Source organism: Piliocolobus tephrosceles, chromosome 9 (genome assembly GCF_002776525.5).
Source record: "Piliocolobus tephrosceles isolate RC106 chromosome 9, ASM277652v3, whole genome shotgun sequence".
Classification (NCBI taxonomy): Eukaryota; Metazoa; Chordata; class Mammalia; order Primates; family Cercopithecidae; genus Piliocolobus; species Piliocolobus tephrosceles.
In genome coordinates this window covers 111,595,019-111,621,525 of record NC_045442.1, presented here as the reverse complement: position 1 = coordinate 111,621,525, position 26,507 = coordinate 111,595,019, and the positions used below count along the sequence as shown (strand labels likewise).

Below are 26,507 nucleotides of genomic sequence, written 5' to 3'. Positions count from 1 at the left end.
TGAGCCACCACACCCAGCTAGCCACATTTATTTTTAAATGGAAACAGTGTATCACGGAAACATGGATCCACCTTTTTTTTTCCTCTCTTTTTTTTTTAATTGACTTCTTACTTTGCTCTTTGCTAAGCAAAAATATTCATGAAGTCATGGGTTTGATGTGCCATTTATAAATATTTTGGCCGGGCGCGGTGGCTCAAGCCTGTAATCCCAGCACTTTGGGAGGCCCAGACGGGCAGATCACGAGGTCAGGAGATCGAGACCATCCTGGCTAATACGGTGAAACCCTGTCTCTAATAGAAAATACAAAAAACTAGCCGGGCGACGAGGCGGGCGCCTGTAGTCCCAGCTACTCGGGAGGCTGAGGCAGGAGAATGGCGTGAATCCGGGAGGCGGAGCTTGCAGTGAGCTGAGATCCCACCACTGCACTCCAGCCTGGGCGGCAGAGCAAGACTCTGTCTCAAAAAAATAAAAAATAAAAAATAAAATAAAATAAAATATAAAATAAAATAAATTTCCATTATGACTGGGCGCTGTGGCTCATGCCTGTAATCCCTGCACTTTGGGAGGCCAAGGTGGGAAGACCATTTGAGGCCAGGAGTTCAAGACCAACCTGGATAACATGGTGAAACCCCATCTGTACTAAAAAAAAAAAAAAAAAATACAAAAATGAGCCAGGCATGGTGGCACACACCTGTAGTCCCAGCTACTTGGAGGCCTGAGGCAGGAGAATCGCTTGAACCCAGGAGGTGAAGGTTGTAGTGAGCTAAGTTTGGAGATTGGACACTGCACTCTAGCCTGGATGATAGAGCAAGATTCTGTCTAAATATGTATTTTTTTATTATACTTTTAATAGGAAATTTAACTATAAAATTATAATCTTTGTGTTGCCTAAAGTTAATATATTTTATGTGCCATTCACTCCAACAACATAATGGGAAATAATAAATTATTTTACGGTTCTTTCCCAGTTCTGAAATTCTATGATTTAAATAGAATTTTGAGCTTAGTTCTTTTGGGTCCTAAGTATTCCCTAGTTGCAGTGTAACTCGGTATTAAATCTTTCAGCTATAAGGGTGTCTTTAATTTGACTGAGTAGTGCTCTACACTTATCTTTGCATTACAACTCCTGAAAAAGTTAATGCTCATTTTAAAAATTAAAAAGATGCCTAATTTACAATTCATGATTAGATGAGACACTCGGCAACTTTATCTGTATGCTGGTCTTAACTATACAACAGACTGATGGTTAAAACAACAAAGTCTGGGGCTCATTTGTTGTAATTCTATTGGCTGAAAAATCTCTGGAAAGTAGGGACACCATTGGCATGTCTTGCATCTTCCCTAACACATTGTGGGAATTTTATAAATAGCATGTTGGGCAGGTGCAAAATCAGAAGCTGAGAGAGAAGATTGCTTGAGCCCAGGAGTTGGAGGCTGTAGTGAGCCATGATCACACCACTGCACTCCAGGCTGGGCAACAAAGCAAGACCCTATCTGAAAAACAAAACAAGCAGAGGGACTGTGCTCAGTCATTCCAATATTGCCCTCACTTGAGACTATTTAATTTAGATGTCTATGTGTGTGACAGATTCTGCCCCTAAGTTCCTGAAAAGCAGTGCCTGGCAGCTGACAACATATTTACCAATTTTACTAATAAGGATATCACTCTTGCATTATTTTTCTTAGAGAAATGAGTGCATGATGAACCCTTTTTTAAAAGTAATAATTGTATTTACTGATGGAACATGATTTAACATTTCACATGTATTCTAACTAATATCTCATATGTATTTAATGAATTCCTTCATCATTTAAGATATTATTTGACCATACAAAATCAGTTTACATGCAATGTATCAGGAACACTTTTATTGAATAACGCAAGCTTCATTGGTGTGTATACACGTGTCTGTGTGTTGTTATTGCTGAGTATCCCAGGTTGTTCTTAATCCATTTTCATTGGACACAAACTCCAGACAATCTATAGAACAATACAAACTGTATAAAATATATGAAGACTACTTTACTGTATTACGGCTCCATATTCTAATTATTTGATCTGACAGCTATTTCACCATTATCATTTCGTCAGTATAATATCTCTGTTTGGCAGAGATTGTCCCTGGAGCGACGGTTATAGCATTTTTCAGCATCCTCCCTCTGTTCACAGTAAATCTTACACAGCAAGAAGACAACCTTTCAGTCTCTGACATTTCTGGGTTGCACTGTTTCCTTGTACAAGCAATCAGTGTAGATGAATGTGCTGTAGCCAAATCAGAGATGGCTCTTAAAAGAGGTGACTTGGGTAAATGAAGAAAGACAGTAAAGAGAAGTGAGGTGCTTTATTAGTTTTAAGTTATATGGTTTTCCAATGGCATGCAGCAAATATATTCAGCACCTTTGACTAGTGTGAATCAATCATGTTACTGAAGGGTAGAAACTTGGGAAGGAAATCGGCTTCTTAATTTTTGTTTAATAATTGCTTTCTTATCTTCCTGATAGACTCTTTTTTTACTTTCAAATCTTCTGTCACATCATTTCTCCTTAAATGCATCCTTAGGGACCCTCTTCCAACTTCCACAATCTGTTTATTGTGTTTGGTTTTCAAGCTCACTAATGAATCAAAGTTTTTCAAAGACCAGTTTATTTTCATCTTTTTAAAGAAAGAAACACATAAATCAGAAACTCTTAGCAATTCATTCTTATTTTTTTTATTTTTTATTTTTTGGCAAACATCTGTTAAGCACTTATTATTTGCTAATCACTGTGTTAGGGGCTAGGAATATAAGAATAAATAGTAGTTTAATGGAGGAGGTATATATAAAAACAAATAATCTCAGCACTGCAGTAAGCATGTATCAGACATATACAGTCACTTCATAGAAAGCACTGGGAGAGGAGAGACAGTCTTTGGTTTGAAGGTAATAGTACTATGGAAGGTCGAAAAAGGGTTGCTGCAGAGGTGCTGTATCACTCCAACCTGGACTCATGGATTGAAATCCACCAAGTGTCAAAGAAGAACATCCTCAAAAATAGAGCAGCCTGTGAACATGTGTATGGCACAGACTGTGACAGGGAATTGTTTCTGAAACACCAGGGGTTTAGTCTAGGCCCTGCTGCTCGCAGCACAGAAAGCCAATCACTGAGACAACAAGTATTGCCAGGGAAGAAGGTTTTAATGGGGTGCTGTAGCCAAGGAGATGGGAGATCAGCCTTAAATCCATCTCCCTGACCAATTAAAATCAGGGATTAGCAGAGAAGAAATATAATCATCTGTGGGAAAACAGGAATTAGAGAGGGGTAAGGAAGAGGAGCTGATCAACAGGGAGCAGGTGGTCAGTTGGAAAATCATAATGGGTGAGGGGTCTGACATCTCACTGTCGAGATCCAGTGGTCTGATGAGTTTCAGGTCCTCAATACTATCTGGGAGGCCTGATGGTTGGTTTCCTGAGAAAGGAACTCAAATAAGACAAGTAACAATTTCTATGTTTAGTCAAATAAACTATAGACATCAGCTCTATGAAACACTTGAGTCAGCTTCAGAATTGCATGGTTAGTGTGAACAGAACACAGGTCATGGATGAAAAAATGGTGTGCAATTGACTAGGAGTTTAATAGAGAAAGATCACTTTTAAGAAACCAAACAAAATCCTAATTGTGTCTTTGTATGCCTATAATTTGTTTTTAAATAGGATATTTTAAAATAACTACAAGAAAATGCAGTTTTATTGCTTTTTTCAATGTTTCCATTGTCCTGAAAGCAGAAATTGTTCGTAGTTCAGAACAATTTAAATGTATTAATAAACCCAAAGTGAGATATATGTGAAGGAATTTGTGGATATTCAGGAGTCATAATGAAATAAGATCATTTTTCTAGACAGATTCTTACATAAGGCTATTAAGTTTAAATCGTCTAAAAATATTTAGGAAAAAGGAAGCTGCTAGGTGATTGCTAAGGGAAATCATGAAAGCTGATAATTAACTTCAACATTGAATTAGTTTTCAATTAAACAGATTATGTATCTAAAATAATCCAATAAGAAAATTATAGTGAATTTTCATATAGAGCAATTTGTAAGGAAAAATATTTCCTTCTGGTCAGAGAAGGTTAGACAGTACCTGGACTTTTCCAATCATGGAAACTTGGAGATATCACATTCATAAGGGGAAAGGAAGATAAAATAATATTTTTTTGAATAGATAGCTAGCAAAACCATGTTGAATGAAAAATAGAAGTCAACTAGGTAAGTCAATATTTACTCATATCTGTGTCAATAGAACTGAGCCACTCAAATGATGTGTATTGAAGGAACAGCTCTGTTTTTGTTTTTGTTTCCAATCCATTATATACCAATGTCTTATAAAATATAATAAAAAAGAATTCTTAGAAAAAAGAAATAAAGAGGGGGTCTACTCTTTCGGCTTTGGAGGAGCCCCCTCCCTCTGTCTCTGCCTTCTTCCTTCTTTCTTGCCTATTAAACTCTCCAGTCCTTAAAACCACACACAAAAAAAGAAACAGGAAATAATAAGACAAAAAATACTAGTCCAACTTTCTTATTCTTATCATCAACAGACATAAAATTACTCTGTCAAATTGCTATGAATGTTTCTAAACATATATTCTCCGTTCTTATACTTTTCTGATCCTGGAACCATATCCAGATAAGACCAAAACCATACATAAACCACACTCTGAGTAGCTCTGCAGTAGGGGATAAGGCATATAGTTGGAGCTCAAATAATGTTTCCTAAGCAAGCTGGGAAAATAAAGACTTTGGCTCCGCCCATGGGAAGTTAATCTTCAAGAGACATGAATGTAAATAAATGGATGACGCTAAGTTCGTTTTTCTGGACAGATTCTTACATAGGTTGTCAACTTTTAATTGTCTGAAAAATATTTAAGAAGCAAGTTGTTAGGTGGTTGCTAAGGGCAATCACAAAGACAGCAGTACTGCAATTCATTTTCAACCCAAGAGATTATATGGCTAAGAGAATATAATAAGGAAAGTAGAGTGAGTTTGCATATAGAGCAATCTAGTTGGAAAAATATGTTATTGCAAGGAGAGAAAGTACTACTCATCCTCATGGTAAAACGCACAATGCACAGTGGCGTGCAGAGAAGTGGTCAGTCTGACTCCGGAGTTGGCAAAGGTTCTGGCCAATGAGAAAGGCATTCAAAAGCAAATGCAAGAGTTAAGAAAAACGGTGAAGTGGGAGAAGTCCCCTTATCCGTCTTGCAGAGCATGCAGTGGGTGTGTGGGGCTCGCTCCGTCAGTGCCCCGCTGCTCAAACCTCTAGGGGGAGCATACAGACGAGCAAATTGTGGGGATCCGACCCCACAGCGGTGTCTAGGGTGGAGTTTTTACAGGGCCCCAGTGGGCGTGTGTTACAGTATGCTCTTTCAGTTTAGCTGTCTGTAGGCGGCTTGTGTTATCCGGCTCAATTAGACCCTCTGCCTTATGGCAAAGACAGAGGGCTTTCTGTTTCCTGGATTCTTGCTTTGGTGTACTGGAAAAATCGGGTCACACTTGGGCTTGGAGGATGGGTGCAAGGGTTTTGATTGAGTGGTGGTAGCTCTCAGATAATGGAACCAGAAGGGAATGGATTGGGAAGGTGGTTTTCCCCTGGAGTAGGACTGCCCAGTGGCCGGGCTCCCCTCCAACCACCCCGTCCAAACTCCGCCTCGTTCTGCTGGTCGGCCTGCCAGCGTCTACCGGCTTCTGCTGACGTCTGTTTGGGTATTCTTCCACCAGTGTGTTCTTCTCGACATCCAGCTGCTTGTGTGTCTTCCCGCTAGGGTCTCGGGGTTTTTATAGGCACAGGATGGGGGCTTGGCAGGCCAGGATGGTCTGGGAAATGCAACAATTGGGCAAGAAAACAGAAATGCCTGTCCTCACCTAGGTCCATTGGCACAGTCCTGGGTGTGGATCCCTGGCCAGGGACCTGCCCTTCTCTACCCAGCTCTTCCCTGTCCCCCTGCCGTATCAGTGTGACACATCCAAAAAGTGGTGAGTAGTACTGCAGGGCTAGGAGGTAGCTTGAGAAGAGATGATAAAAGAGGGGAATCAGCAAAACAGGGAATGTGAAAATCATGAGGCGTGCAGATCTCATCTTTTATTTAGGCAAATGTCCTACAAGGTGTGTGGGCAGGGTGGAGGTGGGGAGCTCAAGTTGGAGACACATCTTGTGATCTTTCCAAATTGTGAAACTATCCCCCCTACCCTGAGATTCCAATGCACAACTGACACATAAATAGAACTTGGGAAATCCAACTACATGGGTTTAAAAGAATTTAAAATGTTAGTTAATCTCATCACCTGGAGTTACATACTGTTAACATGTTGATGTATCTTCTTTTGAACTTTTATCAGTGTATAAATATGTACATGCAGTCTTTCCTCTTAAAATTGAAATTGCTATGAAATTTATTTATCCTTATTTCCCTATACTGACCATTCTCAAACATTTTGGTCTAAACATACCATCACACCTTTAAAACTTATTGAAGACCCCAAAGAGTTTTCTTAAGGTGGTTTATACCTATCAAGACTTACCATATATGAAATTAAACTAAGAAATATATACAATTATATTTATTAATAGCTTTTGAAGTGACAAGATATCCATTATAACCTATTATGAAAACATATTTGTATATTTAAAGTATATGGTGTATATATACATATATATGAAATGTAACATTCATATATATATATATGTATGTATATGAAATATAACATTCTATTTAAAAGTGACCTTTACCAACTGTGGGGCTTTGAGGTATCACGTTTGTTGAAGAAAGAGAGAGAAAAAAATATTTCCAGTACAGGTAACTAGCAAAAATTTATCAAAGGAAAAGTATATTTTAGCCAAATAAATAAATATTTATTGATATTTGAACCCCTAGTGCTTAGTAGAACAAAGCTACTTGTATTAGTCTATTTGCATTGCTATAAAGAAATACCTGAGGGTGGGTAATTTATAAAGAAAAGAGGTTTGTTTGGCTGACGGTTCCGCAAGCTGTACAAACAGCATGATGCCAGCATCTGCTTATGGTGAGGCCTCAGGACATTTACAATCATGGCAGAAGGCGAAGGGGAAACTGGCGCATCACATGACAGGGGTGATAGAGAGAGAGAGAGGAGGTGCCGTGCTCTTGTAAACAACTAGATCTCTCATGAATTCATAGAGTGAGAACTCGTTACTGCAGGGGTAGCACTAAGCCCTTCACGGGGGATCTGCCCCCATGGCCCACACCTCCCAGTAGGCCCACTGTCCAACACTGGAGCTCACATTTCAACATGAGATTTGAAGGGGACAAGACATCCAAGTCATATCACTACTCCAACTAAAACAAACCTTTCGTGAGAGCTAGTGTGGGATTCTTATATCCACGTCTGCATTAAAGCCATTATCTTGATTTGTTGAAATATATGAACCACATTCAACCTCACACAGATACGTATTTTTAAAAAGGAGGTGATATGGTTTGGATCTGTGTCCCCACCAAACTTCAGCTCAAATTGTAATCCCCATTGTTGGAGGTGGGGCCTGGTGGGAGGTGATTGAATCATGGGGGTAGAGTTTTCATTAATGGGTTAGCACCATCCCCCCAGTGCTGTTCTACTGATAGTGAGTTGTTGTGAGATCTGGTTGTTTAAAACTGTGTGGCACCTGACCCCACTCTATCTTGCTCCTGCCCCAGCCATGTGAGGCGTGCTTGCTTCCACCTGACTGTATATTTCCTTAGGCATCCCCAGAAACAGAAGCCACTATGCTTCCTGTATGGCCTGCAGAACTGTGAGCCAATTAAACCTCATCTCTTTATAAATTACCCAGTCTCAGGTATTTCATCAGAGCAATGCAAGAGTGGAAAAATACAGAAGGTACATTTTACTAGTTTTTGAGATAATTATTGATACTTTTCCATTACACCAAAACTTTACATGGGGTAGTTTCTTAAAATGCAGTTGTAATGCAGAATCTGAAACCACATCCATAGAATGTTTGAACTGTTACATTAAAAATTCACTGGTCTGTTTTTCACTTTGAATGGATCACTTACCTATGTGTGATTTTGTAGTATCATGCATGTTACATTTAGAAAATATTGGTTCACTGATTTATGCAGTATGTCAGTTGCTGACCCATTTCATTCTGCAATATAGCAGGAAAAAAAAACTCATCAATCAATTATTTAAGGAAGAAGGAGAAATAGAAATACTTGAAGCTGAGGCTGGATAATTTATAAAGAAAAGGGGTTTAATTGGCTCACAATTCTGCAAGCTGTATAAGAAGCTTGGTGCCAGCATCTACTCAGCTCCTGGGGAGGAATCAGGGAGCTTTTTTACTAATGGTAGAAGGCAAAGCAGGAGCAAGCACATCATGTAGCAAGAGCAAGAGCAAAAGAGACCGGAAGGAGGTCCCACATACTTTTAAACAATCAAATCGCACGAACTCAGAGCAAGAACTCACTCATCACCAAGGGGATGTGGCGCTAAGCCTTTCCTGAGGGATCTGCCCCCATGATGCAGTCAGGTCCCAGCAGGCTCTACCTCCAACAGTAGGGATCTCATTTCATCATGAGATTTGAAGGGGACAAATATCCAAACCATATCATAGCCCTATACCACTAAATATTCTTTAAAGTATGACTTGAAAAGGTTGATGTGTCAAGTACATGGATCATCATTTAACCATTCTCCTATTAGACATTGAGCTTGCATCTAATTTTTCATTATTATTGATAATTTGTGATGAACCTTTTTCTATATGCATTTTTGTCTTTCTCTGTAATTATTACCTAAAGACTGACTCCAATAATTTTACTAGGTCAAGACATATTTTTAAATGTGCTGTTAGGGCAGGCATTGTGTCTAAGGCCTGTAATCCCTGCGCTTTGTGAGGCCGAGGCAGGAGGATTGCTTGAGTCCGGGAGCTCAAGGCAACACAACAAGAGCTCATCTCGGCAAAACAAAACAAAACAAAAAATTAGCTGGTCATGGTGGTACATGGCTGTAGTGCTAACTACCCAAGAGGCTGAGGAGGGAGGATTGCGTGAGTCCAGGAGGTCAAACTATGATCCCATGACTGCACTCCAACCTGGGCAGCAGAGCAAGACACTGTCCAAAAATATATATATATAAAATATATATACACTATCAAATACATTTCCAAAGGAACTTTCCTGCTAGGCATATGGTTTCTATTAGGTGGTTGTGAATTTGCTAACACTGCACTTGAGAAGTGGAGTGAAGACGGAGCTCCCATTGGCAGCCTGGGTTTTCTTTAAGGTTAAGTTACAGAAACCTGGGTCAGCTTTATTCCTACTAATTGCCTCCATATTCCTGGGCATGTTCCCATTAAAATGCTCTGCCACAGCAAGACTGCTTAAACAGTGACGGTTTTGTGGTCAGCATATTTATTTCCTGCCCGAAAAGAGTGGAAGAAAAATAAAGCAGCTGCTGTATCATGTGAATGAGTTTAGCAAAATTTGGTGTTCCAATTGTTTGGTTTTGTGACCCTGGGTGATGAATCTTTTCCTCTGCCTTTTGTGGCATTTCTGGTTGTGTTTGCAAACCCAGTTCTTTGTGAACTTTTTCACCCAAACATTTGGTTCAGTTTGTTCCTGAAATGAACAAGGAGTTGGAATGAAAATGTGAGCTCATAGACATTTCCCCTTAATGTATCCTTGATTTTTCAAATTGGCTTCTTTTCTTTCTTTCTTTTCCTCCAGATTGTTTATTAAAAAAAAAAAAAATCATCATTTGACAGGAATAGATACCATTAGATAGTTTGCTATTTACATTCTCTTAAAATTTCTCTCTGTTTCTCTCTCTCTCTCTCTCTCTCTCTCTCTGTCTGTCTCTCGGAAGTCGTCAGATAACATGGTATTTTATGGGAGTGTACACTCAGTGAGAATAGGTTGACTTCATAGACTCAACTTATTTCTTCTATTACCTTATGACTTTGTGCACAAAGTCATTTTTCTACCTGTAGACTTCTATAACAGATCTAATGTGTTACACTGCAATGATGCACTATAAATTATAAGCTTGGTGTTGACTTTTTTATGATAAGCATGAACATATGAAAATGCCCCCAAAATCAAATTCTCTAAGGCATTGTTGTGCTTCAAGATCTCCATAAAATCTCCCCTCCCTCCTTGCCAACACTTTCTGGGTAGCTTTTACCGAAGTACATCTTGGCATCGTTTCAGCTTGATGTTTGAAAAGTATTCATTGAAACAACCTAGTGTAACCCTTTGCTGATTTTCCTAAAATATCGTGGTTAGGAACTTGTTACTTTGTAACATTAGATTGCAGTAACAGGATCCATACAATAAATGCTTTATCTCTTGAGTTAGAGAAAAAGTGCTTCTAAGCATCTGGTTTGTTTGTTTCTTTTTGAAATTATAGCCTGCGTAATTGATTGTCCTGCTTAAATTTGGTTTCTAGAATCTTAAAGTCTAAGTTGCATCCTGCCTCTAATAAATATACATACTCCTATGATAGCCATTTCATGAACTGTCCATCTTGTTACCTTTGCCTCAATTCTATTTTCCTGTTCTCAGATTCCCTTTCTCCAACTTCCTACCTACTTCTTATCTGTTTTATGTTGTTTTACTGTGCTATTGTTTTTGTAAAATGCTATAAATCAGTCTTTATTACAAAAAGGACAAAATAGTGCCTAAAAATAAAATTTATGATTACTTTCCTTGAAAAAACCAGTCTATTCAAACAGGCTAAAAAATGGACTGTAAATGATCAGAGAGCAGGTGTAAAATAACACTTTAAGGTTTTGAGAAAAGAAAGATGATACATTGAATCATTTGAGACTGAGAGTTACATAGGAAACACAGGGCACCAATCTCTCATGATTACTGCAAGTTGAAAATGAACAAGTAAACAAACCAAAAAACCTATTTCCTTAGGTTATAAAGCCAGGGAAGAAAAAAAAATTAAAGAACATTGCCCATTGATTTTTAGGATGAGACAAAGTTAAAAAAAAAAAAAAAAAAAAAACAACAAGAAGAAGAAAACGGTACCCTGGTTAAGAAACAAACATTTCTAAAAAGATCTCTTCTTGGCACAGGGAAATACATTTACTGAACGTTGAAAATAGGTATAATTAAAAACAAACCCAGGAATATTTTATTTTTATTGGAATGCTGTATTGTATTTTCTTTTTATCTGGAAGATTAGATCGTTGGGAAAGGCTTCAAATTCCTTAAATCTTAAGACTGGAAACATTTGGGGAAAACTAATTGAAGACTTTAAAATGAGAAAGGTGGAAGTAGGAAGAGGAGAATTAAGATTTACTTCCCTGGGACAACTCAGATTCACCATTAATTACACTAAACAAAATAAAATGTAATAGGCATGACTCCAGAACAAATGAATTCTATTTCCACCAGTGAAATTATTGTCTTTCATAATTTAGATGCATCCTTTAAAAAAAAAGTCATATGCATTTTTTTTTTTTTTTTTTTTTTTTTTTTGAGACGGAGTCTCGCTCTGTTCCCCAGGCTGGAGTGCAGTGGCCGGATCTCAGCTCACTGCAAGCTCCGCCTCCTGGGTTTACGCCATTCTCCTGCCTCAGCCTCCCGAGTAGCTGGGACTACAGGCGCCCGCCACCTCGCTCGGCTAGTTTTTTGTATTTTTTAGTAGAGACGGGGTTTCACAGTGTTAGCCAGGATGGTCTCCATCCCCTGACCTCGTGATCCGCCCGTCTCGGCCTCCCAAAGTGCTGGGATTACAGGCCACATGCATTTTTATGGTTAGGAAACATCTCTCCCTAGTAGTAACAAATCAAACTCTTCACAGCCTGAAAATTCACTTGAAGACCTTGATGTTTATGCATAGATATTCCATACCCCTCATTGTTTAAAAGAAATACATAGGAGGAACACAGGTCTTTATTTTTCAAATATTGTAAAATAACAAATTAGTACTCAGGTGATTTTTTTTTTCCAGCCACATAGCTTTTTCATTTTCTCCATAGTAGAAATAAATAGAAAGGCCATGCCTAATCTACTGTACTCTGCTCATCTTCAGGGAAGCCTCCAAGCTACTCTGGGCTGCCACTTAAGCAGGTGAAAAAGGAATGGAAAAAGAAAAACAAAACAAAAAACAGAGGGCAGAAGTTACTCCTGACCCACTTAATGTCTTGGGCTAAGCAGAACAGGAAGCTACATACAAACATGGCTCTATTGAACAATAGTACAAAAGAAATTGTCTTTCCTCCGTGGGGGTTGAGGAAGTATATCATTGAGGGTGGAAATAAGCAGAGAGAAGTTAATGGACTTCATTTCATCACTAAACCTTTAGACCATAGACAATTATCATTATTCTTTCTACAAACACTCAGTTGATTCCTACTGTCTTCCAGGCATTCACAAGGGGCTGTGACAGACAGATGAGGAAACCAGACATGTTCCTTATCCCTCATAGGACTTAGAGTCTAGTTGGGGAAGAATCTCAGTTGCTCCATCTGTAGTAGAAGACAGAGACAAGATGATTGCAAAGGTTCTTGCTAGGCTCTAAATTAATAAATATTTTATTTAAATTAAAAGTAATGCTAGGCATGGTGGCTCACACCTGTAATCCCAGCACGTTCAGAGGCTGTGGTGGAAGGATTGCTTGAGGCTAGAAGTTCAAGACCAGCCTGGGCAACATAGTGAGATGTCATCTCTACAAAAAATTAAAAAATTAGCTGGGTGTGATAGCACATTCCTGTAGTCCCAGCTAGTCAGGAGGCTGAGGCAGGAGGATCTCTTGAGCCCAGGAGTTGGAGGCTGCTGTGGGCTAGGATCATGCCACTGTATTATGGCCTAAGTGACAGAGCAAGACCATGTTTCTTAAAAAAAAAAAAAAAAAAAAGGTGGAAAAAGTTCAAAGTAATACCGTGATTATTAATTTTGACACTTTCTTATTATTGTTCTTTATACCAATGTCCTTTCATTTCACAAATTTGGGGGTCAGGAAAAAGAAGTAGGAAGTTGAAAAGAAGATGTAAGTGACAAAAGGAGGAAAGCATAAGGAAAGAAGGTGAAGAGAATGGCACTGAACTATTGGTAGGCACCTACTTGTGATAAGCACTTTATAAACATGGCATTTCATCTAAGGACAGAAACCAGCAGTTGCCACCCTCTGAAAAGCTCTACAGGTAGGAGCCGTATACTAATCATCTTTGTAAGTCTAGGACCCAGTGCAACGTTTGGTACATAGTATGTGTCCTAGACATGTTGGGTGAATGTCAATAAGTAAATAAGAAAAATGGTAAGTAACATTAAGAAATTCTCTTTCCACCATCTAAAGGAGTGAGTTACCACATTGGAGAGCATCAATTCCTTTCAGGCACTTAACTCATGACAATTGTGTCTCGGATTTTAGGATATTGTCTGACATCTTACAAACAATGTCTAGAAATCATTTCCCTCGTGGAAGCATGAGGACCAACGCCTCCACACAAGAAATACAGGGAAAATACCTTTTGATAGATAAATTATTTTATTTATCCATTAACATCATTTGACACCTGCATTGTAATTATCCTAATTTCAGACAGTATGATTCTTCATACTTTCACGTAGACAGGTTTCGACACTGAAGTTTTATAACACAATCCACCAAGATACGATGAAAATAATCATCCATGACCCTCACAAATGGTATTCCCTTTCACTTAAAAAATCTGTGCTAACATTTTGAGCTCATGTCAGGCACAGTGACTCACACCCATAATCCCAGTGCATTAGGAGACCAAGACGAGAGCATTGCTTGAAGTCAGGAATTTTGAGTTCAAGACCAGACTGGACAATATAGCAAGACCCCATCTCTACAAAAAACTTAAATTAGCCAGGTGTGTTGGCATGCACCTATAGTCCCAGCAACTCAGGAGGCTGAGGCCGGAGGATCACTTGGGCCCAGGAGTTCAAGGCTGCAGTGAGCTATGATCACACTCCTGTATATGAGCCTGGGCAACAGAGTGAGATTCTGTCTCTAAAAATAAAAAATAAAAAAAGTTAAACTTTTGAGCTCATTTTTCTTTGAATATTTTCTAAACCTAATTTTAAATATGAACATATTTTAACAGTGTTACTCCCATGAGATGGTAGTGGAAACTTGGTGTTTGGTGAATTTCACTAAGCAGCAGGAGCAGTTTTACAGACACACCAAGTGACTTACTCATAAATTAGGGGGAATAATCAAAAATAAAAACAAACACGTGTCTGTAGTTAACATAAAGAAATTAAATCACTCATTTATCACCAAAAAAGCCAATCAATTTAGTAAATAAAGTGAAAACACTCTGTAAAACAAATTATAAAAGTGTATGTTAAAAATTAACAAACTTGCAACGTGTGTAAAAGGATGTTCATTTTGAAGAACAGGCCTCTCAGCAGGAACATTGTGCTGTCACTCTGTTGTAGACACGTCAGCATTTGGAGTGACAGCTAGTCTCACTGTCACCTTTGTTTCCTTTCAACCCAGATAAAGGTTTATTCACTTAGCTAGTCTAAAGATGTTCACTTTAAGTGGCAATCAGACTCTACCCTGAAACTGTCCAAACGTTGCCATAATAATTTTCCTATACACTAGCTTTAAAATTGTTTATATTAAGGAAGTTTTATAGTCCCACTTAGCTAGGGATAAATGCGGTTATCAAAAATAAACTTGTGCCAGAGGAACTGGGAAAAAAAGGAAGTAAAAGGCATTCAAATTGGAAAAGAAGACGTAAAATTCAGTATTCACAAATGGCATGATTCTATATGTAAGAAATCCCAAAGAATCCACAAGAAAGCTACTAGAGCAAATAAACAAATTCAGAGAAGTTACATGGTATAAAAACAACACTCAAAAATCAGTTGTATTGCTACATACCAGCAATGAACAATCAGAAAAGGAAATCTTGAAGGCAGTTCTATTGATAATAGCATCGAACAGAATAAAATACCTGGGAATAAATTTAACCAGTGAGGTGAAAGATTTATACACTTAAAATCACAAAGCATTATCGAAAGAAATTAAATAAGACCTAACTAAATGGAAAGACACACTAAGTTCATAGAAAGGAAGACAATATTGTCAAGAAGTTAATACTAACTAAAGCAACTGATATGGTTTGGCTCCAGGTCCCCACCCAAATCTCATCTTGAATTCTAGTTTCCATAATCCCCACAAGTCATGGGAGGGACCTAGTGGGAGGTAATTTAATCATGGAGGTGCTTACCCTCATGCTGTTGTTCTCATGATAGTGAGTAAGTTCTCACAAAGTCTGATGGCTTTATAAGGGGCTTTTCCCCCTTTTGCTCTGCACTTCTTGCTGCCACTGTGTGAAGAATGGCATGTTTGCTTCCCCTTCTGCCATGATTGTGAGTTACCTGAGGCCTCCCCAGCCCTGTGGAACTGTGAGTCAATTAAACCTCTTTCCTTTTTAAATTACCCAGGCTCAGGTATTTCTTCACAGCAGCATGAGAACAGACTAATACAGCAACCTACAGATTCAAGACAATCTCTATAGAAAATTCCAAAAGCCATTTTTGCAAAAATGAAAAACCTCTTGTCAAATTTATAAATTGCAAGGGTACCAGATAGCTAAAACAATGTTGGAGAACTCAAACCTCCAAATTTCAAAATTTACTACAAAAATACAGTAAACAAAACTGTGTGGTATTGGCATGAGGCATGAGAACATACATATAGATCAACTGAATTGAATTGAATTGAATTGTAAATTCAAATATAAAACCATACATCTATCATGATCGATGTTCGACAAAGATGCTAAGTCCATCCAATGGGGAACATATAGTCTCTTCAATAGATGACATTGGGACAACTGGATTTTGACATGCAAAAGAATGCAGATGGAACCCCTACTTCACACCACATACAGAAATTAGCTCAAAATGGATCAAAGAGCTACATGTAAGAGCTAAAGCCATAATGCATTTAAAAGAAAATATAGTGGTAAATCTTAATGATCTTGGATTTGGAAATTGATTCTTTCTTAAATATGACACCAAAAGCACAAGCAACAACAAAAAATAAATAAGTAAATTGGACTTTATCAAAATCAAAACCTTTTGTGCAACAAAAGACATTAGCAAGAAAGTGAAAAGACAATCTTCAAAATGGTAGAAAATATTCAAAATTATGTAACTGATAAAAGTTTAATATCAAGAATATATAAAAATCCATACAACTTAAGAACAAAAAGACAACCCAATTTCAAAATGGGCAAAGGACTAGAATAGTCATTTCTTCAAAGAAGATTACATATAGTCAATAAGCACATAAAAAGATGTTCAACATCACTAGTCATTAGGGAAATGAAAATCAGTACCACAATTAGATACCATTCACTTCCACTGAGATAGCAATAATAATAATAATAATTTAAAAACTGAAAATAACAAGTGTTGATGAGGATGAGGAGAAATAGAAACCCTCACATTGTTGGTGGGAATGTAAAATGGTGCAGCACTATCAACAGTTGGTAGTTCCTTGAAAGTTAAAAAAGAATTACCAAGTGTTCCATCAATTCAACTCCTAGTTACACACCTCGAAGAATCAAAATAGAGACCTAAGCAGATATTCATACAGCAATGTTCACCATAGCACTAGTCACAATAGCCAAAAGATGGAAACTACCCAAATTTCCATCAACAGATGAATGAATAAATGAAATGTGGCATATACATCCAATGGAATATTATTCAGCAATAAAAATGATTAAAGTTCTGATACACGCTACAATATGGATGAATCTTGAAAACATTATGCTAAGTGAAATAAGCCAAACACAAAAGGACAAATACTGTATGATTCCACTTAGATGAGGTACCTAGAGCCTCATAAAGACAGAAGGTAGATCAGAGTTTACCTGGGACTGGTTGGACGGGAATGGGGTGTTAATGCTTACCGGCCATGGAGTTTCAATTCAGAGCGATAAAAACATTTTGGAAATAGTAGTAATGGTAGCACAACACTGTGAATGGAATTAATGGCATTGAGTTGTATACTCGAAATGGTTAAAATGGCAAATTTTATGTGATATATAGGTTACCACTCTTAATTAGAAATTAATAAAAGTAACATTACTGAAAACCATTGAATTGTATCTTTAAGTTTGTGAATTGTATAGCATGTGATTTTTAACAGCTCCATAAAGCTGTTAAAAATCAAAATGTAAAACATTCTCCTCAAAGTCATGTTTATTGGATGTAACATAGATCAGTCTTTGTTTTATTCTTTTTTTCTTCCTTCCCATTTGTAATAATTTCAGACTATTATAAACACTTCCATGCTTTTATCAACACTAAAACAATGTTGTCAGTTACTAAGTGAATTGCATTAGAACTATAAATAGGCTCACTAAATTAAAATTGGAAATTGCCATCAGAATTATCTTAGTTTTGCACTGACATATGTCTCTTGTCGCACATTCAGAATTCCACTTCGCATGGTATCTGCACATAATGGATCTAAGATAAACTTAATTTATGTGAATGCATGATAAGTCAAGGGAGAAAAACTTATATGATCCATGCAACTTCCTTTCCTCTACTCAAAATTTCTAAGTCAGTTCCTTTATCATCATTATTCCTAGAGGTGGTTATATTGTTTAGAACCTCAATTCTTACAACTCACTTATTCATTGGTAGGGGAAAAAAAAATCAACTCCTCCTTAAGAGCTACCAGCATATTGACAAATACAGTAAGTCAAACATTGCATTTTTTTTTTTTTTTTGGCCGGATGAAGACTCTTCATTACACCACTGAGTTTCAGAACTGGCCAAAAACTTTACAATGAAACAAACATTTTATTTCCCTCATGTAAGGATCCACCATTCTAACTAAAATTGCCTGTATTTGAATATCAAATTGACATAGGTGATGAAGATGGAAAATCATAGTATTGAACTTGAAATAGTAAATGTGTAGAGTGACACTAACAACTTCCTTCATGGAAGAATCTGGACGGTGTGTGTAATAGTTTACCTTATACATAAATAGGAAAGACATTAAAACGTAAGTCTAATAATCCAGGGATTGTCAAGAATGGGAGATACATCTTTGATCTGGGAAAAATAAAATCAATTTGAGACTACTAAAAAACAAAAGTTGCAGTAGGAAGGATTTGCCATTGCTCATCTCCCAGTACTCACACTGAAACTCTTTCTTATATTACAACTCCACATCCTTACTCTTAAATATCTTCCTTCTTTGTAGTTACCCAAATCTTGAAGGCCAGACACCTTCAAATGTTGTTTTTTCATTTTAATAGAAAATTATTTTAGACTTAAAAGCCTTTCAGAAGACAAGCAGCTTCAATAATTGAATTAACAGGGCTGAGAATTATATAAATTTACCTGGCTTCTGCCTGCCAACCATGGTCTGGGTCATCTGGAGTCCCAGCAGTTTAAGGCCAAAAATAATTGCTTCATATCAAGATCTTTTGTGTTGCTTCTGCCTCCCATCCTTGTGACTGACGGCCAAGCTGGTCCCTTCAGCTCCTGGTTGCATGCTCGGCCTTTGACCATCTGTCCTGTCTAGCCCTGTGGTTTGGGTTTCCTCCTGCTTCCTGATTTCATGCCTGATTTCAGCCTCTATTAATTTTTCTGAGCTCTTGGTGTCAGCGGCTGTCTTATCTTTACTTGGTTCCTAATTTCTATTTTGTTTTGATCATCCCTACTTCCATGTCCAATTTTTCCTGCTTTGGTATTTTGATACATTTCAAAACTATACTTCACTCCCTACCCAGTCTCAACTCCAAGATCATCCCTGGCTCAGCTCATGCACTAACCCTGCTGTGTACTGAGATTACTACTCCAAGAATTTCACGTAGACTAGTCTTGAACAAAGTAAAAGCCAAGAGTCAAACACAACTTATTCAAATTAATCAGAGCAACTAATATGCATTCAATTAGTGCTTAAGGAATTAACAGATATTTGTTGCCTCAATTCAGACTTTTTTCAAGAATAACCCACAAAATAGATGCAAATGGCCCGATTCATCAATAAGCAAAATGTACCCGCAGTGAGGGTGAAATATTTACTCTATTGTATATTTAAGCCAGTGGAGATCAGGAAGCTTAAAAGACACTGAATCCACAGGGAAAATATATTGCCAGCCAAACATAATTAGCCAGATTAGACTGTTAGGCTCACTGATGCTGCAGTTTCTTTGAAAAGGACCATGTGTATGTGGTTTGGTAGATGACAATAGTCACTTATGCCTATGGCAATTTGTTTTTAGAAATCCAATCAGTAAGAGCCTCCTTTTTATTACATTTTATTTTGGGACTTAGAATTATATTACTGACAAACATTAATTTTCACTATATCCTGATTAGGCAAAAAATATATATTATGCATACATTATACATTGTATTATACAATTATCATACATTATATATTTGTTACTCTTGTCATTAAGTCCTTAAAACAATCATCCTGGAATTGGTCTTCCATTCTTTATTTTGTGTGTGTGTGTGTGTGTGTGTGTGTGTGTGTGTGTGCATGTATACACAGGCAGGTATAGGATCCTTTCGTGTGTGTGTTTGTGTATTTGGTTTTTGGTTATTTTTTGTTGTTCCTATGATAGACATTTTTTCTTCATCGGTTGTCACCAAGTAGTCCAGGGCTGTGTGTCTTCTAATAAGTCTATTAATTCTTAAGTATAAAAGGAAAATAATTATATGGAGCCCAGTTAATTATAGTGAATTATGCACATCTAGTCTGATATGTGATATTACCAAGGGCTTGCTGTTTTTGATTTTCATGAAACACTACCCTAAAGAACTTTTCAGAACACTTGTACTTAACTTTGCTGATGAAAATGTTAAAGACTATGACTCATGTGCTACAGATCTTTATGACAGATACTGTCATGGAAAACAGTCTTCAGGATGTAGTGGTTTGGCACTTTGCAGTGTCAAGGACTTCAAGATGGCCTTTCTTTATCACTAGTACAGCTTCATATTACATTGTTCTTTCTAATGTTGGACACTTTGCATTGAGTAATAGTTTAAGGAATCAACATTCAGACTACTAACTTTTGCCATTTCTTGTATTTGCCTGGGTTTATTTGGATCTAAATACTCAGAGTTCAGATTACATTTGCTTTCATGAATGTGGTTGCCTTGGTGTCCTGCAAAAAAAAATAAAAAACAAACAAATTTTACTTATGGTAATACATTCATGGAAATAAGTGTGCTGGCTAGACAACGTGTCTCAAAAGTTTCTAACAAACAATAACCTGAAAATGTACTATGGTAAATGTCAATACTTTTTATTTTTTAATTTTTTTGATGGCCTGTGTGCTTTCAGGAAAACCGAGGGAAGTGGTAACTGTGCCTTTGTCAATCCAGTTTACGGGAACTGGAGCAACCCAGAGAAAACAGAGGTAAGTGGTAAAGGGTGAACTGTATCATTTCACACAAATGCAGACACACACACACACACACACACACACATTGAACCAATGTTGCTTGAACATGTTTCTACATCATAACTAAAAGAAACGTTTTAGTGGAGTTATTTCAATTGGAGGTAGAAAGGAGTTTCCGTCTCTACAAATATGCCATAAGAATTGTCCATTTCAGGACAGTTTCAGGCTGCTTGTAAGATCAGTTCACTGTTAAATGGCATTGTGGTCACTGTTTATACTCAAAAAGAGCTGACAAATCTGGAAAATATCAGTTTAACCCACAGAGTATTAGTCAGTTACTTATAGTAACTATTAATTGAATGTCTTTCATATTTTATTTTCAAAAACAAAAGAGAGGATAGCATTCTATGTTCTGTTTAAATTTAGGGTGACTAGTGAGGGCCATTTCCTGATAACTTAGAAAAAAGAAGTGGGAATGTATTACATCTTCCTTGCACCTTTTGGGGGCTATCCCTTATTTGTATAAGCAGGGAGAAAATGGCCACGAAAACCTTTCTTGTTCCTTTTTTAGATTTTTTTAATTTTTAAGTCATTTTTAGGTATAGTTGACAAATACAACTTTTATATGTTTAAAGTATACATTATATTTTACTATAGTATACATTGTGAAGTGATTACTACAACAAAACTATTTAAAATATCTATCACCTCACATAGTTAACTGTGTGTGTGTGTGCGCGCTGCAAACATTGAGGATCTCTCTTAGCAAATTTTGAGTATATCACACAGTATTATAGTCACATGTCATATATTAGATCCCCAGAATTTATTCATCTTGCACAAAAACTTTGCACTCTTTGATCAACATCTCATTCCTTTCTTTTTATTTTTCCCATCCCTTTCTTAAGTAAGTGTTATGAGACTTCATCTGGATATAAAGTAAATTTAGTTATGATACACCACTTCTGAACTATAAACGTTTTATTACGTCTGATTTTAGAGCTATATAAAATTCACTCCTTATAAAGTGAGTATTATATAAAGCTAAAGTTTTAATTATTCTTTTTCTTTATGAAAATAGGTCATAGTTTTTTATCTTGCTCTTGGTTATGAAAATGAGTAGCGAGGTATCAGGTCAGGTGGTTTCTAGTAGCTTAAGAGCCTTGAGTGCTGTGATGGAAGCCTAACAAAACACTTGACTTTTTTATTTTTGCGTTTTAATCAATAATGATATGATACACACTTTTAGTATTGTTTTGGTAGGAATGAAAACAGGAAGTAAACGATTTCCTAAAGCACAGAGAAAATGAATTTAGATGATTCAACAAGTAAGACAGAGTAAAAATGAAAAGGTAGACCTACTTCATGGATAAAAAACACATACATATTTAAGAAAACAAATGTAATATATCTTTTTGACAAACTAGGATGGTATAATATAAATATATTTTCATTTTTACTAGAGAAAGAAAATTTATTATTTATTTTTTTTGAGACAGTTTCACTCTTGTCTCCCAGGCTGAAGTGCAATGGCATGATCTTGACTCACTGCAGCCTCCACTTCCTGGGTTCAAGTGATTCTCCTGCCTCAGCCTCCTGAGCACCTGGGATTACAGGTGCCTGCCACCACGCCTGGCTAATTTTTGTATTTTTAGTGAGACAGGGTTTCACCATGTTGGCCAGGCTGATGTCGAACTCCTGACCTTAGGTTATCCACCCTCCTTGGCCTCCCAAAGTGCTGGGATTATAGGCGTGAGCCACTGTACCTGGTCAGAACATTTAATATTTTTTATCCTCAACTTAGTTTAACTTTTACTGCCTGAAAGATACACCTGAGATAAGGAATTAAAGTGAGATATTTTAAATTTTATATTTTTTATATTAGTGTCTTATAAACTTGTAGTTAGTAAAAAGTGGCTCGGTAGGTGTTATGGATTCTTTACTTTCTGCTGAGATGGGTTCTGTTGCATTCAGATCTGTACTTCTCAGCAAGCACAGGAAGGGGTCTCCATCAAAGACCCACCTTTCAATCTGCTTTCAAGATGGTTTCCACTGTGTGTGAGTGTGGTGGCGTAATGGATGACTTGAGAGCACCTCGGAAGTGATTTATGTTTATTTTCTATTTTGATAAAAATTCCTTTTTCATTTTCTGTTTTCCTTTCATTATGAATGGCTAAAGAAGAAATCCTGGCACATCTCCTGGCCTTTGTGGCTATTTTGATTTCGATTGTTTCAGAAGTAAATGACTTTGTATTAATCAAACTAGGTCTACTTTCCCTATCATCAGAAAGATAGACTTCTCTAAATCTATCCTTCAAACTATTTTTTTTTTTTTAATTCTTGGGGAAAACTCTCACATTCTGATACAGAAATGGAGAGAATATTCATGGCAACATTCGTTGGCAATTCATGCCAATATTCATGGCAATATTCATTGTAAGCAACTGCCACGCTCCCATCAGCCAGCTTCAAGGATTATCAACCCATGGTCATTGCTGTTTCACCTCTACTGCCCTCCATTTCCTCACCCTCCAGAAGGTTTTCAAACAAATCTCAGATATCATTTAATTTCAACCGTAAAGACTTCAGTTGTGTTTTTAAAGGACAAGGACTTTTAAAAATATAACGGCAGGATCATACCTAAACATTTAACAAGAATGTCTTGAGGCCATCAAACACTCACTGTTCAACCTACCCCAATTGCCTCATTAAAATGTAAAAGGTTTTCTACGGGGATTTTGTTGTTGTTGCTATATTTTAAAAATCGGAAATTTTAGAAGGTAGATGCATCGAAATGGGTAGATATGTCTCTTAAATCTCTTTTCATCTCTAGGTTCTATTTTCTCTCTCTTACTTTTTTTTCTTACACATTATTTGTTGAAGAAGCCAGACTGCTTGTCCTATAGAATTTCACAAATTTTAGGTTTTCCTGTAAACTATGTAATTATAGTTTACAGGAAACTTAAATGAAATGACATTTAAACTTACATAAAATGGCTTTGTATACTTAAAGTCATTGGTTTTGTTTTGTTTTGTCTAACCTAACTATATTCAGTACAGAAGGCTTAGTGAAACCAGCATCAGAGAAAGTAGTAGTCAAAATATTGGTCATTGCATTTCCCCACCCCACCAGAGGTGAGGCAGTGGTGCCTAAGTCCAGAGGACCCCAGGATACATGGAATCTAGGCTTGTGTCAGAAACTCAAGCAGTGTGGGCTGTAAGTGCTGGAGGAAGAGTCAAGGATGTTCTAGTTATTACTCCAGTGAAAATCCATTAGGACCTTTGCTGCATTCTGCGTGATCTTTAAAGAGGTTTCTTATTTTAATGCCTAAAATCCTACCCTTTCAAATGTGTTTTTCATCTTCAGAGTTCTGTCTATTCCTTCTCAAATCCATTATATGGCACAACATCAGGAAGCCTGGACACCCTGTCACATCATCTCAAACAGCAGCATCGAGACCAAATATGATCCAAAATGTGTAGTTTCTAGAAAACTGAAGTCTCCACAATCTAATAGAAACTCATCTTCTGCAATGGTAAAAAGAGAAAGGATTTAAATGCCAGTGTAATTACAACATTTATGAATGAATCTTCTTACAGAATATAGAGAATGTTTATATGGAATCAGAATCAGAACCTTATCTTCACTGAACATCTGAATAATTTAATAAAATTACTACTTAATCAAGTTTCTTGTTTTGCTTTGATTTTATCTTTTTTTAAATGATGAATCAATTTGTTTCAGATTCTGAATACAAAGAAGTTTTAAAATGCTCTTTCTTTGCCGTATAGCTTGGAAACGCAGGTGAACTGACTTGGTATACACACGGGTAGAAATGGACAAATCACAGCAATCCAAGGCAACATAATCATAAGTTGTTTCAGCATGTTGTAAAAAAATGTGATAAATTATCCGCCTATTCTTGCCTTTTTCAAATAATTAATACTTTTCTACAGACATAAAAATAATGCTAAACCTAGGAGTTAAGAAGCTTGTAGCTGCAAGAAACTGACAACTCCCCAAGCGAATGTCTTGAATCGTGTGGCAATCATTACCCCACAAACCAGGAAATTAGGAGATGGAGCCCCTGTTAGGATGGTCGTTGGAACACTTCCATGACCCCAGTATGGACCTCATCGGTTGATGAGTTTCACTTCCCAGCCTGTGCTCTCAGGCTGGCTCCCCTACAGCTTAGGTGAGGGCTCCAGCACAATGAGCTGCAGCATCCTTGTGTTCGCAGTAAAGTTCGGAGGCAGAGAGGCCCATTTCTTTCTGCTTTTCACTTTTGACCAGCAAGAAAATCCCTTCCCCCACGCACTTCCCGCCACAGCACTCTTCTTATTGGCCAGCATAGACGTGGAGCTCAGGCTGAGCCAGTTACTTCGAAGGCCATGCGGCCACCACCGTGATTAGCTGGAACGCTTCGCTTATACCCGCTGGGGCTGAGAGTATCTGTGAAGCACCTTGTGAAGCAGATGACTGTAGGTGCTTAAATGAAATTGGAGTTAGGAAAGGTGAAGGGGATTATATCCATTAGGCAGCAATCAGCATCTGAAGGAAAGGAATGTTCCTCTCTCTAGTAATGTGCCCTGCAATCACTTCAGTGGATTTAGATAGATTGGATTAGCAATCTGCCCAGCCCTTGCCCTCAAGGGGTTGAAGAGGAGAAAAAGCTGGGAGTCCCTACCACTCGATTATCTGGGACATTTCTAAGCAGAATAGAAAGTCAGTTGTATGCCATGTAAGTTGCATTATTCTATTAGTGCCTTTTGTAAAAGTACAGACTGGCAGGGAAATATTATTTCTCATCAATCTTGCAGTAAATCTCAAATTTTATGTAAATTAATTTTTTGAATGCATTATTGTTTTGCTCTGTATTATCTTTTTCTAATTGCTGCTTTCATATTGACAGTAACGTTTTTGATTTCGGAAATATTCACACGAGGAAAGGTCAGTAGTAGCAGCAGGTGTTGTTCTTGTCCTTGACTCAGTCTGAATCCTGGAATTGTGGGACATAGACGCTTTTGAAAGTTGCATTTGTTTTAGCTTAAAACTGCTAATATTATCCACATAGATTTAGCATATTTGCTTAAGCATACAGTATTCTTTTAAAAAGAATAGAATTAAAATTCAGCTATGGTCACAGTAGAGAACTCTTGAGGCTACTACATGAAAAATGTAGGAAAATGCAATTCCTTACAAAAAAGATAATAAAGATTATTCTACAACTTCAACTGACCTGCTTCACAGGGATATTGAGAGAATTCATGACATATAAGGAGCCCCAAATACAGGTTAATGACAGAAAACCAAGAAAGAACAGAGATGAGAGTACTTTTTTTTTTTTTTTTAATTCCACTTTAAGTTCTGGGATACATGTGCAGAACATGCAGGTTTGTTACATAGGTATACATGTGCCATGGTGAGTTGCTGCACCCATCAACCCCTCTTCCCCTCATCTGCATTAAGTATCTGTCCTAACACTCTCCTTCCCCTAGCCCCTCATCCCCCAACAGGCCCCAGTGTGTGATGTTCCCTCCCTGTGTTCATGTGTTCTCATTGTTCAACACCCACTTGTGCGTGTGAACATGTGGTGTTTGGTTTTCTGTTCCTGTGTTAGTTTGCTGAGAATGATGGTTTCCAGCTTCATCCATGTCCCTGCAAAGGACAGGAACTCATTCTTTTTATGGCTGCATAGTATTCCATGGTGTATATGTACCACATTTTCTTTATCCAGTCAGTCAATTACTGGCATTTGGGTTGGTCCCAAGTCTTTGCTTTTGTGAATAGTGCCACAATAAACATATGTGGGCATGTGTCTTTATAGTGGAATGATTACTGCCCAATGTAATTTATAGATTAAATGCTATCCCCATCCAGCTATCATTGACTTTCTTCACAGAAGTAGGAAAAAAAAAAAAAACACTTTAAATTTCATGTGGAACCGAAACAGAGCCTGTATAGCCAAGACAATCCTAAGCAAAAAGAATAAAGCTGGAGACATCACACTACCTGACTTCAAAATATACTACAAGGCTACAGTGACCAAAACAGCATGGTACTTGTACCAAAACAGGCATATATGCCAATGGAACAGAACAGAGGC

General features: G+C 37.4%; 1 protein-coding gene and 1 long non-coding RNA gene across 2 annotated transcripts in view; one reads left to right on the top strand and one right to left on the bottom strand.

Annotated features, from left to right (window-relative positions):
- Positions 1 to 24,088, top strand: part of MALRD1 (MAM and LDL receptor class A domain containing 1) — a 701,386-nt gene extending 677,298 nt beyond the window's left edge. The window contains exons 39-40 of the mRNA XM_026454821.1: positions 20,340 to 20,415; positions 23,768 to 24,088. Of these exons, the coding sequence (XP_026310606.1) occupies positions 20,340 to 20,415; positions 23,768 to 23,869 (178 nt within the window). The 3' untranslated portion in view covers positions 23,870 to 24,088. The remainder of the gene's footprint in view (positions 1 to 20,339; positions 20,416 to 23,767) is intronic.
- LOC111549990 lies at positions 1,715 to 18,525 on the bottom strand. The gene is made up of 5 exons (XR_002733891.1): positions 18,380 to 18,525; positions 12,600 to 12,692; positions 12,381 to 12,492; positions 8,066 to 8,157; positions 1,715 to 2,653 (listed from the first exon to the last, which is right to left on the bottom strand). It is a non-coding gene; the product is annotated as an uncharacterized LOC111549990 (long non-coding RNA).
- Positions 24,089 to 26,507: the final 2,419 nt, after the last annotated feature.